Raw genomic sequence first — 12,230 nt, 5'->3', positions numbered from 1 at the left:
CGTTACCCTGACTTCCAAGTTCTCTTAAACTCATACCTCAGATTAAAAGATGCCCAGTCTTCTTCCAAAGGGCCAGGATTGCTTAATTTCAGTTGTGTTGTTTAGATGCAGGTGTCCAGTGACATCATTAGTAAAGTCTGATATGTTCTCATCTCCACCTGCATGAGTGGAGCACATAAGGAGGAACCTTGGAGAATCGCTGCTCTGTGTAGTTCCAAGATGAGGTTAAAGGCACAGTTTATAAATGTAGAAGGAAGTGGGTTCTTTTGCTTGCACTGTATTCAAAACACATGGGCTAGATTTAGCCACTCCCAGGCTCTCTGGTCTTCTCAGCACCTCCTATCTTCCTATAACTGCATTCAGAACACATGGGCTGATTTAGCTCCTCCCAGGCTTTCTGGTCTTCTTGGCACCTCCCATCTCCCCCTGTACCTTAGTAGCTACACTGTTGCATGGCTGGGTGCAAAGCTCAGGTTGCAGATTACAATGCATTCCGCTACATAAATGGTACTAGAAGATGACCGAGTGAATTATTCACTGCACTGGTGCTCATGATGAAAGATGAAGCTCCAAATAGGACTTTACATATGGATTATTAAATTATACTTTATATTATTATAACAAAAACCACACACACACACACACACACACGTTGGTCCAGGGAAGCAGCAGCCGACGCACAGCTCTGATGGCAATGACAGGAAGTGTGAGAAACTGCTTGAAGGTTAGTCACGTCCTCAGCAGCTCCACTGCCTCAGTGAGAAACGTGGAGGTGCTCACAGCAGGTCACTTCAGAAGAAAAGGTCACCGTATCTGCTGTTCATGGAAAGGCCACACATCGAAGCGTTATGACTTTCATTAGGCGGTTTTACCATTGAAGTCGGAATTCATGAAAAACACACGCACAATTTAATTAAATTACAGCCCCCTTGGGAGTGTTGACCTACGTGCAAGGAAAAGGTGTCAATAGAGTGTCAGGAAGAATTTATGCACGTCCAGATTGACTCTCAGAACCAGCATTTATCAACCCTTCTATGACAAATTAAAAGGCAGACATCAAGGCATTCCATCAACCCTTCTATGACAAATTAAAAGGCAGACATCAAGGCATTCCATCAACCCTTCTATGACAAATTAAAAGGCAGACATCAAGGCATTCCATCAACCCTTCTATGACAAATTAAAAAGGCAGGCATCAAAGCTCAGTAGAATTTATTACCATTCTATCAGCTTTTACAAAGGCAAATTACAGAAATATTTACAAGTCTGTCTTTTTGTATAGATTCTGTTGTCGTCACTTCATTTTACAAAAGTCTGGCAATGATGGGGGACCTCTTGGGGGGAGGGGGTTAAGTCCTGGTAGCCCTTTTGCAGTGCATTTCCAAAGGAGGCCGCTGAGTGAGTGGAACTCAGTTTGCAGCCATGCAGTGGATGTCTGGGCGTAAAGTCTTTCACCTGAGCACACCGAGCAGCAGTTAAAAACACCAACAGTGACCGAGGGGGTGGGTGACAGTCATGGAGAGCTGACTGTGAGGAACCTCAGCCGGAGAGTGGGGGGGGAGGGGTACTCATAGCGCCCTCTTTTGGCTTGGAGGTGTCATTTCAGTCAGGGGTCTCCACAACACTTCCAGGGATCTCCTATCCTCCATCAACATGCCTTCAGCACACGGTAGCACCAAAGGCAAGCTGGAGTATGGTGGAGGAGAGTCGGCATACTTTTTTTTGCCAACATGTCCAATCTCTACCCAGACAAGAGCATTACATCACTCTCCACACCCCAGAGTGTGAATCTGTTGGGTTACTGTGCGCCTTGTCTGTGGACTGGGAGTCAATGATTCGAGGCAAGTCCTAATTTAGAAAACGTTCTCATGCTCACTCCACCCAGTGCGAGGGAGGGAATGAGTGTGTGTGTGTGTGTGTGTGTGTGTGTGTGTGTGTGTGTGTGTAAGGGCATTTTAAAGAACTGTTTCGAGAGGTAGGGAAGGAAGGGTGGAAAGAGGGAGGAAGGGTGTGTTTGTACCCTACATCTTAAGTTGTTCCCCACACACACACACGTTCCACACACATACACACAGCACCCTGGAGACTGGGTTGGGGGTGTGGGTCACTGTTGGCAGTGGGGTGAGCCAGGGGGTCAGGGTTACTGAAGAGAGTGCATGAAGCTGCCCAGGTCGTCATGGTTACTGAAGAGAGTGCATGAAGCTGCCCAGGTCGTACTCCGTCTCGTACTGCTGCTGGTCCCACAGGTCTCCCAGGCCGTCCAGCACGGACTTCATGGAGGCCTTATCCGGGTTGGAGGAGGACGGCTCGCTCCGCTCCGCCTTCTCATCCTGCACACACGCACACAAACACACACACACAAAATACAATGAGGACTTCAGCCATCAAACAATGTGTGGGAGTATAAGTGGGCGGATGAGGGCTGATGGTTGGGTTAAAAGTGGGTGTGCGATGACAATGGCTGATGCATTATTAATCCCTAAAAGAAATCTTATGTGGGTGTTTGGGTGTGTCACGGAGAAAACAGGATGGAAGGAAATTACCCACAGAACGGAATTTACAACAGTGAACTCCTATGTCATAGTGTGTGTATGTATACATGCATCCATAAGTACTTTCCTGTTTGTACAACGTCATGTTCATGACACCAACATCATGGAGGGAACACAAAAAGCAGGCACTGTGAGTCCATGTAAATGCATTACTGTGGGTGTGGTGCTTTAACATGGACATCCACACGTAACCCGAGCGATGGCATGTTCACTGACCCGGTCTAGTGTGAAGAGGTTGAGGAGCTGGTCCGTGCCCATGCTCTGGAGGCTGGCGTTCTCCTGGCTGATGATCGTGTTGGCGATGCTCATCTTGAACTTCTGCAGGCCCATGATCTTCTCCTCTAAAGTACCTCTCGTGATCAGACGATACACGTTCACCACGCGTTTCTGTAGGGATTGAGCGCATCACGTCCAATTAGCTTTAGCACTCGTCACACGCGTGTATACATCCATAAACAACTGGAAAAACCAGGAGGCCCCAAGAGTGGCCCTGCCAGGCTGCCGTACCTGTCCTATCCTGTGGGCACGGTCCATGGCCTGCAGGTCCCTCATGGGGTTCCAGTCGTGCTCCACGAACACCACTGTGTCGGCGCCGGTCAAGTTCAGGCCCAGTCCACCAACATGGGTGGTGAGCAGCAGCACGTCGATGGACGGATCGTTGTTGAACCTGAGCGGAGAGGCAAGCAGATGGGTGTGTTGGAGAGGCCAGCAGTAGTACTGGTATGGATGTACGCTACAGCAAAAACAACTACAGCAAGTACAGCTAAAACATCAACTCCAGCTACTGTTCTAGATATGTAATGTTTCTATGACAACTACACATGAGGTCATTGAGACGTGTAAAACATCAACTCCAGCTACTGTTCTAGATATGTAATGTTTCTATGACAACTACACATGAGGTCATTGGGACGTGTAAAACATCAACTCCAGCTACTGTTCTAGATATGTAATGTTACTATGACAACTACACATGAGGTCATTGGGACGTGTAAAACATCAACTCCAGCTACTGTTCTAGATATGTAATGTTACTATGACAACTACACATGAGGTCATTGGGACATGTAAAACATCAACTCCAGCTACTGTTCTAGATATGTAATGTTATTATTCCAACACCAGCTACTGTTCTAGATATGTAATGTTATTATTCCAACTCCAGCTACTGTTCTAGATATGTAATGTTATTATTCCAACTCCAGCTACTGTTCTAGATATGTAATGTTACTATGACAACTACACATGAGGTCATTGGGACATGTAAAACATCAACTCCAGCTTCTGTTCTAGATATGTAATGTTATTATTCCGACTCCAGCTACTGTTCTAGATATGTAATGTTATTATTCCAACTCCAGCTACTGTTCTAGATATGTAATGTTATTATTCCAACTCCACGTGAGGTCATTGGGACATTGAAAGGTTTGCGCTGCGCTGGAGTGGCCTGTACCTGGACACTATGGAGTGGCGCTGGCCCGCGGGCACGCTGCCATCCAGCCGCATGTAGGTGACGGAGGGCAGCTGCGGCTTGAGAAGGTCCTGCTCCACGATGTCCAGCATGCTCTTGAGCTGGCAGAAGATGAGCACGCGGTGCTGCGCCACCACCGCCTCCGTGCTGCCATCCGCTCCACCCACTCCTCCCAGACCGCAGTCCAGTAACAGCTGTGAGAGAGAGAAAGAAAGAAACACGACAGAGAGAAAGAGACAGAGGTGAGCAATACTGCACAGTATTTGTATCTCAAATCCAGCAGTTATACATTAATACTATGCTAACACAAAAGAGAGAACAAACACAAAAAAACATGTTTGTGTGTGTGTGGGGAAAAAAAGAGAAGGAACAGAGAAAACATTCGGTGGAATAAGAAGGGTGTCCCGTCAGCTGCCATGTCATCAGTTTTAAACGAGTCAAACTGAGTGCTGACGTGAGGGCAAGGGGACGTGAGGGCAAGGGGACGTAATCGCGCACCTGTTTGAGGGCAGAGAGTTTGGGCGCGTGCTGCATGTCCCTGAGGCTGGAGTTCTGGGCGTTGAGCTGCTCACTGACGCGCTTGTACTCGGGGTGCTGTGGCGTCAGGACCAGGGCCGGGTGGTTACACAGCTTCCGCAGGTACTGCAGCGCCTGGAGAGGGTGGGGGGGGGGGGAGAGAGTAGATATGTAAATGCAATGGGTCTTCCGAGTTAGGTTCACTGACATACAAAAATAAATGATGGCACCATAGTACTGCAGGCCTGTACTGTAGAATCAAAGGCCTCAGTCCTGTTCTAAGTTCCCTGAATGGGAGTAGTCATAACTACCTCATCTCTGCATTAACACAATTTAACCCAACACACAAAAGCCATATGGCCTTCAGACACACTTCAAAATGTTCCAGCCACGACGGACTCACCTGGAAGACGTGTCCCGTAGCCTTGAGCTTCGGCTTCTCCTCTTCCTCAGGCTCTGTAGTGGTGGAGATGGTGTCGTCCACGCTCACCTTGGCTCTGGACTTGGCAAAGTCTTCATACAATTGGACCTGAAGGAGGAGGAGGAGAAGGACCGCGAGTGAGTAACTGACACTCCACTAACCACAAGGCGAGTTCTGGGGAGTTCCTGCTTTTGAGAGTCCAAACATGTGTCTTCCACAAAAAAAAACTAAGTGGAGAATAAGATTCAGTCTAATCCGATCTGATCCAGGTTGCAGAGGTTAACACTGCAGTTTGGGAGCATGGAGAGAGAACTCGTCTATAACAGCACATTCATCAAGAGTTACACCCTGAACACGACGGAAGTTCACTTCCAGCTGGAAATGCGCATTGCAACTCCTCAAGACCTCCCCTTGCGCACCAGCAGATGTGTTTAATTACCGTCAGGGATCAGCAAGCGGGTGTTTCCGCTCACTTATCAAGTTCAAGAATGTACAACACTGCATTCTTCATGCAACAATAAAGCAGCAGTATACTTTTAGTACACATATATATTTTCAAGCGTAAGTACCGCCACAGTGTAAACCATAGCGCTACATTATGTGTTGTGATCTGAGTGAGCATTGTGCACTGTACCTGTAGGGGGCTGAGGTTGCAGTAGTAGTCCTGGATGATCTTGGGAGGCAGGTCTTGCAGCACGTCCTCCTTCATCCTCCTCAGGAGGAAGGGCAGCACTTGCCGATGCAGAGCCTCCATGGCCAGCACCCCTGGAGACAAAGCAGAGCGGTCAGCTCCGACCAAAGACCTTTTAACGTCACTTTCGCTCTGGTTCCTTTGCGTGTAGGATATGCATTCAGCTGCCAGACTAATCTAACCTATGGTAAATTATCTAAACTTGTGTCTCTGCCTAGTTATTATGAACTAGTAAAGGGTTTCACCAAATCTTGATTAAGTTTGACAATATGTCTTGGGAACTTGGACAAATATTTCCTGAGTTACCAAAACCGCATCATTAACAGCAAGCATCCCTGGAGACACCAAACTGAATCACATTTTTACAAATAACATTCCATGCAGAAGCGTGTCAGCAAGCAGAATACATTTACTCCATAATTTCGGTAGTCAGTAGGAGGAAAAAAAGAGACACACTGGCTGCGTCTGTAGAGGACTCACCTGCCTCCTGCTCCCGAGACGAGCTCTTGGCATCGCGGCTGGCCAGGATTGGTTTTCCGTAGCGGGCGGCAAACTGGCGCTCGGTGCCCAGGAAACCGGGCATGAGGAAGTCGAAGAGCGACCAAAGCTCCAGAACGTTGTTCTACGAGGACCAGGAGAAAACGGAGAAAGATTTGAGAACACACACAGGACGCACACACACCCTGCTCAGGCACAGACAGACAGTTAATATCCTGTACTGAGTTTCGATGGTCCAAATTTAGCAGATTGGAAAGACTTAACTACATCAACAAAACGTAGAACATAAGCCACACACTTGTCTGCCAACAATCTACAGTGAGTGTAAGAGCAAAGCAGAACATGTGAATTCAGGTGGCCTTAGTCCAGTCAACAGCACTCAGTTGCAAATACAGCTTCGATGACCAAACCAGGAAAAGCTTGGAAAAAGGCCTGGCAGCATGCCAAGCAAGCTGGCTTCAGAACCACGTCAAAATCTACGTCACCGTCATGACAAAGCAAGAGTTTGACAAGATGCCAACGGAGAATCTCTCTCTCTCTCTTCTGGGTTCACGAAATATCAATGCCATCCTCTGGCATGAAGAGTGGGAAAGGGAATCATTATTGAGGCTTAATGCGGGTGTAGGGTATTGATCTGGAGTAGTGAACAAAGACAATGGGCATTCTGGAGCTCAAAAGGGATGATCCCCTTTAATTACACATCTGAGGGCCCCCGAGGCACACAGAAAAGGAAATCCACGGCCTTCTGCGAAAGTTCATCTCAGATTCACCACAATCAACATTAATCTTTCACAGCTGCGGCAGTATGTTGCTTTCTATTAACAGGGATATAAAGAGTTGCAGGCCTGTTATTTTCAACTCTTTGAAGTTTGAATCCAATGGCTAAGAGATTTTAGATTCAGGCTCTCTTGTCATCGCCCATTAGGACTATTACAAATCACAGAAAAAAACACTTTTAACTGGTCGATTAAACTTTTCTACTGCCATATGTTTAATCAAATCATAGCCTTGAGGTTTATTGGCCACTGTCTATGAGGTACAATTCTCAAAGAATCAGAGCAGCTGCCAAGGACCTTATACCCTTTTTTTTATGGTTTGGAAATGTGTTGAGTGAAACCACTGAAAAGTTTTATACAAAGAATATACTCCTCATTTTAAACCTAAACCCTCACCACGGAGGAGGACATGTTCTCACCTGGATTGGCGTTCCCGACAGGATGACACGGAAGTTGGCCGCTATCTGCTTGATGGCCTTGGAAAGCTTGGTCTTCCCATTCTTAATGACGTGGCCCTCATCCAGGATACAATAATTAAATTTAATATTCCTGAAAAAGAGAACATTTCTCTTGAATGCACTGGGGCAGAATGAAGAAAGCGTAAAAGTGATACAAAAATAAGTTTTACAAAAGACGGCCAGTGGTGTTACCTAAAAAAGTCGATGTCATTCCTTACGACATCATAAGAAGCTACTACGAGGTTGTGTTTCTTCACCTGATGCTGTAACCTGTGGAGAGGAGACAGTCGTTCACTCTTCACTTCTAATAAAAGATGACAAGAACCAATTTGGATTTCCTACGGGGCTGCTTTCAAAACAGCAACAGAGGCACAACATATGGCTGCCAGTGAGTAATAGCAGAAGTAAACATACCAACGCCAAAACAAACACCAATGATGCTAATCTACTGGTCATCTAATCTCTACTGTATACAGGGTTAACTATAATGAAAAATATCCACTCTTTATTAGGGCTGTCCCGTCGCGCTATACAAACCCAATGGTAACTGACGCAATGCTAACTAAGGTGCTTTATGTGCTGCTTCCCAGACTAATTGGGTGTGTTGGCGTCACAGGCTGATGAAGTGTTTGGGGCCTGGAGCTGACCTTGCTCTCTCTGTTGGAGGTCCAGTGTAGTGCAGGGCGTTCAGGAACTCTTTAGTGCAGAACTTGCCCACCTCGTCCACCCAGTGGCCAGTCAATGTAGGGGGGCACACTACCAGCGAGGGCAGGGGAGCACTGTCTGCAGCCTTGGTCTTGGCATACTCCTGCACCCTACACACACACACACACACACACACACACACAAAAATCAAAATCACCCGGAAACAAACTACCAAGGCTGGATAGCAGTGGTTACAATAACCTGGCGAATAACTGAAATATCTGTGTGGTCTTATGGTGTGGATATGGTACACCTCGTCCAGAGATGCCATACACAGGTACAGGTGTACCTGAGGTAGTGGTCTCCTGCCAGGATGCAGATGGACTGCAGGGTCTTCCCCAGACCCATGTCATCACACAGTATGCCATGCAGCTTGTACTTGTTGAGGAAGGAGAGCCAGTTCACTCCATCCTGTAGGGGGAGAACAGTAAGTTTCAATGCCAAGGACACAAGCTGAAACTTTTATAATGAAGATCTACCGGTCTCTTTGACAACCACAACACCTCCCCTTGCCTCCAATGACTGTCCTAAAATCCTATCTTTAAAACATCGCACGTATCACTCCTCAGGAGTATCTATTTTTAAAACATTGCACGGATGACTCAGAGGTATTCACCCCATACCCTCACAGCCTCTCTTGTATAGCAGATCTCATTCATCACTGAGAGTGTGTGTGTGTGTGTGTGTCCAAAACCCCAGTGTGCTGGCACTCCTCCTGCGGACCCCTGGGTGTGTTTTAACTAATTGATCCGTGGGTGTTCATTTAGGCCGATGGATGCTGGAGCAGTGCAGGACACACTCACACTCACACTCTGCCAAAACCTACTCTAGACGGCAGAGGGGCAATCCGTTTTTGAAACTTTTATATTAGTCATGTCCAAATGCAATTTGTTGTCAGCATCCTCCCCTCCATTCCCTCCGCAGTGTAGTCTGGGAGGCCAAAGCTATTTGTGAGGCTGGCAGAAATACGGCCAGGACTGGAGGCCCAGAAAGTGCCGAGTTGCCTCATGCAGTCAGCATAAATACTCTGGGCCAAGGGTAGACAATGCAGTGTGTGTGTGTGTTTGTGTTTGTGCGCACACACACACACACACTTCTAACATCAAGGCACCCTGCCCATACATATCTGCTTAATAGGCTACAACAGATGTGCACATCACACACATCACGCAGCCTGTGTGGAATGGATTGAGAGGTAGGAATAATTCATGACACGAATTGGAAATTGATGACCATGGAAGCACAAAGTAACAAAACATTTTTTGCGTCAAATCGAAAAACCAGTTTTGGGTACGGCTGTGCAATATAATCTGGTTATAGTTTAGGTAAGATGACGCAGATTTCCATTACGTTTTTGTACAGTAGGATATCATTTTAATATTAATATAATTTATACTTAAATTTCCTCATTCACATCGAATGCCTATCATGAAACACACACACACACCTGCTGATACTTTCTCAGCTCAGCCTTGATGGGCACTGGGATCTTGTAGTTCTCCAGCTTCCTGCTGTCCAGTAGCTGTTCCAGGAAGTGCCTCTCCCGGGCCTTCTGGCGGATCAGGTCATCAGACATGGATGGGGGGTCTGGGATACCAGCCTGGTGACGCACAACATATCATTGAGATCTGATTACGTGAAATACAGTTTATCATACACCATTACACTGTTCTACTGTGAGACCAGCAGAAGAGAAACTGAGCATTAACAAAATGGTTGACTAAACAGGAAGCTACACACAAACGCAATCGGCAAGAAAAAAATATGAATAGTGGATGCTGTGCCTGAGAAATCAGCAGTATCTAAATAATCTAATGAAGCTGTGGCTTTTTGATATTAGAAATGAAATCAGACACTCATAAAGGTAGCCCAAGTGCTGCTCCTATTATCCATTAAAAGTTGAGGTATTCTGCCCCCTTCTGGACACAGACTGAAACAGCTCATTCACACTTTCAGTACGCAGTTTACAAAAATTAGCCACCACCTGTTTGAGCAGATGAAAAAAAGGATTGGGAGTTGCAGTGTCAATGGCTTGTAAGTGTGCAGGTACTTGTCCGTCTTGTGAGTATTTGACTGCAAATACTGGGATGTGCAGGAGAGCACAAGCAGGAGTGTTTGTTCATCTGCAGCCCTAAACTTCCTGTGCGAGTTTCGGTGTGTGTGTGTGAGTGAGAGAGAGAGAGTGTGTGTGTGTGTGTCTTCACACCTCCAGTGGCAGGAGTCTGATGAGCGTGGCGAAGCACTGCGTGGCCATGAAGCGCACGCTGTCGCTGGGGTCACTCATGCGGCCCAGCACGGGGACCACCAGCAGCACGATGTAGGGGACGATGTCCACGTCCAGCTGCTCCATCACACCTGCAGCAGCACATCGTCAAGGAACAACACGCACACACAGGGGGTCATCAGAGCACCAAACACACAAACACAGGGGGATCATCAGAGCACCAAACACACAGGATACAGAAACACACACACAGGCCACACAAACCCACACACACACACACACACACACACACACACATACATCAAATTCTTAACTGCCATTTCACACTGCCAAGGCATTAGTAAGAGCCATTAACTTCCTGAAGGTTTAGATGTCTCGTATCTGCTGTAATCTAGAGACCATAAACACAATGGGGGCGAGTGCTTGTGAGAGGATACAGGCCAGCGCCTCGATGGCTCCCTCCTGCTTGGTGCTGTTGTCGATGGCGCCCAACCAGGGCAGCACGCGCTCCAGGATGATCTCCATGGTCTCCAGTGTGGCGATCTTGCTGAGCACCCCGACGCAGCGCGCAGCCATGTGCCGCACGGCCGTGTAGGGGTGCTGCAGACACAGGCACAGGTGGGGCAGCTGCTCCAGGAGCTACAGGAGAGGAGGAGGAGAAGGAGAGTCAGTGGAGGTAGAGAGAAAAGGAGGAGGGGTGGAGCAGGAGAGGAAAGGAGGAGGGGTGAAGCACAAGAGGAAAGGAGAAGCGTTGACAGGGTGTGTGTGTGTGTGTGTGTGTACCAAGATCAAGATGAAGAGAATCAATAGATGAATATGAGGGGATGAATGAGAGAGAGGGGTATGAAAGAAAGGCAAAAGGGGGAGGATGAAAGGATGACAGAGAGGGGTAGAGAACACCACGTGTGATCCGTTAATGCACTTCCCATTAAATCCTCCCGAGCAAAGACACAGAGAGTTAAAGAACCGCACTCTCCAGCCTTCATAGCAAAACTAAGGACAGATGACAGCGAGCAGCAGAGCCTCTCACAACAGCACAACATGCTCTGTTCCCGTCCCAGTCACCCGTCAGACCAGAAGGCCCGTGTTCTCAAACAGCATCGAGTGTACAAGTGACAATAAAACCGTCACATCTCAGCAGATGTCACATTCTTAGTAGTCACATTCAGCTTGAGAAAAAAAAAAAAAAAAAACTCCAGAGCCGTGTGAGTGGGGAGGGTGCTGCAGATAAGCGCTCCGTGTCTGGAAACCACACTGAGGTGAGCGGTTATGCGGTCGCAGTTGCACTGCAGGCAGGAGTCTACAGAGTGTGTGTGCATGCTGAGTGCTGGAGTTCTGGGACGGGAGTCTCACCAAGGGGATGAGTTGGGGAGCGATGGCCCCAGCCACCACCTCCAGGACCTGCAGAGAGCCCACCAGCTCCTGGGCTACCGCGTCTCCTTTCTCCAGCAACAACGGGACATCTATTCAACGCAACACACAGAGCGCACAAACAAATGAAAAACAGACATAGTACACACACACACACACACACACACACATAGTTCACTTTCATGAAATGTCTTATGTATCCGTCAGGTTTTTCTGATGCATATTAGGTAGAAAACGTCATGCAGGCGGAGCTGATGTCTAAGGGGTCTCACCCAGGCCCTCTCTGCCCTCCACCACGGCTTTCAGGGGGCCAATCATGGTCTCCCACAGGAATGGCAGCGCCACAGTCAACTGCGCCCCGAAGTGCTTGGTGATGGTTGTCAGGGAGAACTCTGCGCCTCTTCGCTGGATGAGGCTTGGTTTCTTGCTCTACAGACCACCATCATTGAAAGAAGAAAAAGAGAAAAAAACAAGATGCATGAGTACGGCGCAAGCACTCAACAGTGAACATGGTGTGTTGGTGATGGTTAAAGTTCACACTGGTTTA

General features: G+C 47.6%; 1 protein-coding gene across 1 annotated transcript in view; it reads right to left on the bottom strand.

The window, feature by feature from the left end:
- Positions 1-1,307: 1,307 nt before the first annotated feature.
- btaf1 (BTAF1 RNA polymerase II, B-TFIID transcription factor-associated) overlaps positions 1,308-12,230 on the bottom strand; it is a 30,526-nt gene continuing 19,603 nt past the window's right edge. The window contains exons 23-39 of the mRNA XM_080849380.1: positions 11,956-12,112; positions 11,666-11,775; positions 10,750-10,951; positions 10,295-10,443; positions 9,536-9,688; positions 8,378-8,499; positions 8,031-8,198; positions 7,576-7,653; positions 7,345-7,474; positions 6,132-6,273; positions 5,595-5,725; positions 4,943-5,068; positions 4,522-4,674; positions 4,006-4,217; positions 3,060-3,219; positions 2,769-2,939; positions 1,308-2,330 (exon numbers count right to left, since the gene is read on the bottom strand). Of these exons, the coding sequence (XP_080705506.1) occupies positions 2,181-2,330; positions 2,769-2,939; positions 3,060-3,219; positions 4,006-4,217; positions 4,522-4,674; positions 4,943-5,068; positions 5,595-5,725; positions 6,132-6,273; positions 7,345-7,474; positions 7,576-7,653; positions 8,031-8,198; positions 8,378-8,499; positions 9,536-9,688; positions 10,295-10,443; positions 10,750-10,951; positions 11,666-11,775; positions 11,956-12,112 (2,514 nt within the window). The 3' untranslated portion in view covers positions 1,308-2,180. The remainder of the gene's footprint in view (positions 2,331-2,768; positions 2,940-3,059; positions 3,220-4,005; positions 4,218-4,521; positions 4,675-4,942; positions 5,069-5,594; positions 5,726-6,131; positions 6,274-7,344; positions 7,475-7,575; positions 7,654-8,030; positions 8,199-8,377; positions 8,500-9,535; positions 9,689-10,294; positions 10,444-10,749; positions 10,952-11,665; positions 11,776-11,955; positions 12,113-12,230) is intronic.

The sequence above is a fragment of the Sprattus sprattus genome, assembly GCF_963457725.1.
Source record: "Sprattus sprattus genome assembly, chromosome: 12".
In the NCBI taxonomy this organism is placed as follows: Eukaryota; Metazoa; Chordata; class Actinopteri; order Clupeiformes; family Clupeidae; genus Sprattus; species Sprattus sprattus.
This window is presented reverse-complemented; position numbering and strand designations above follow the sequence as displayed.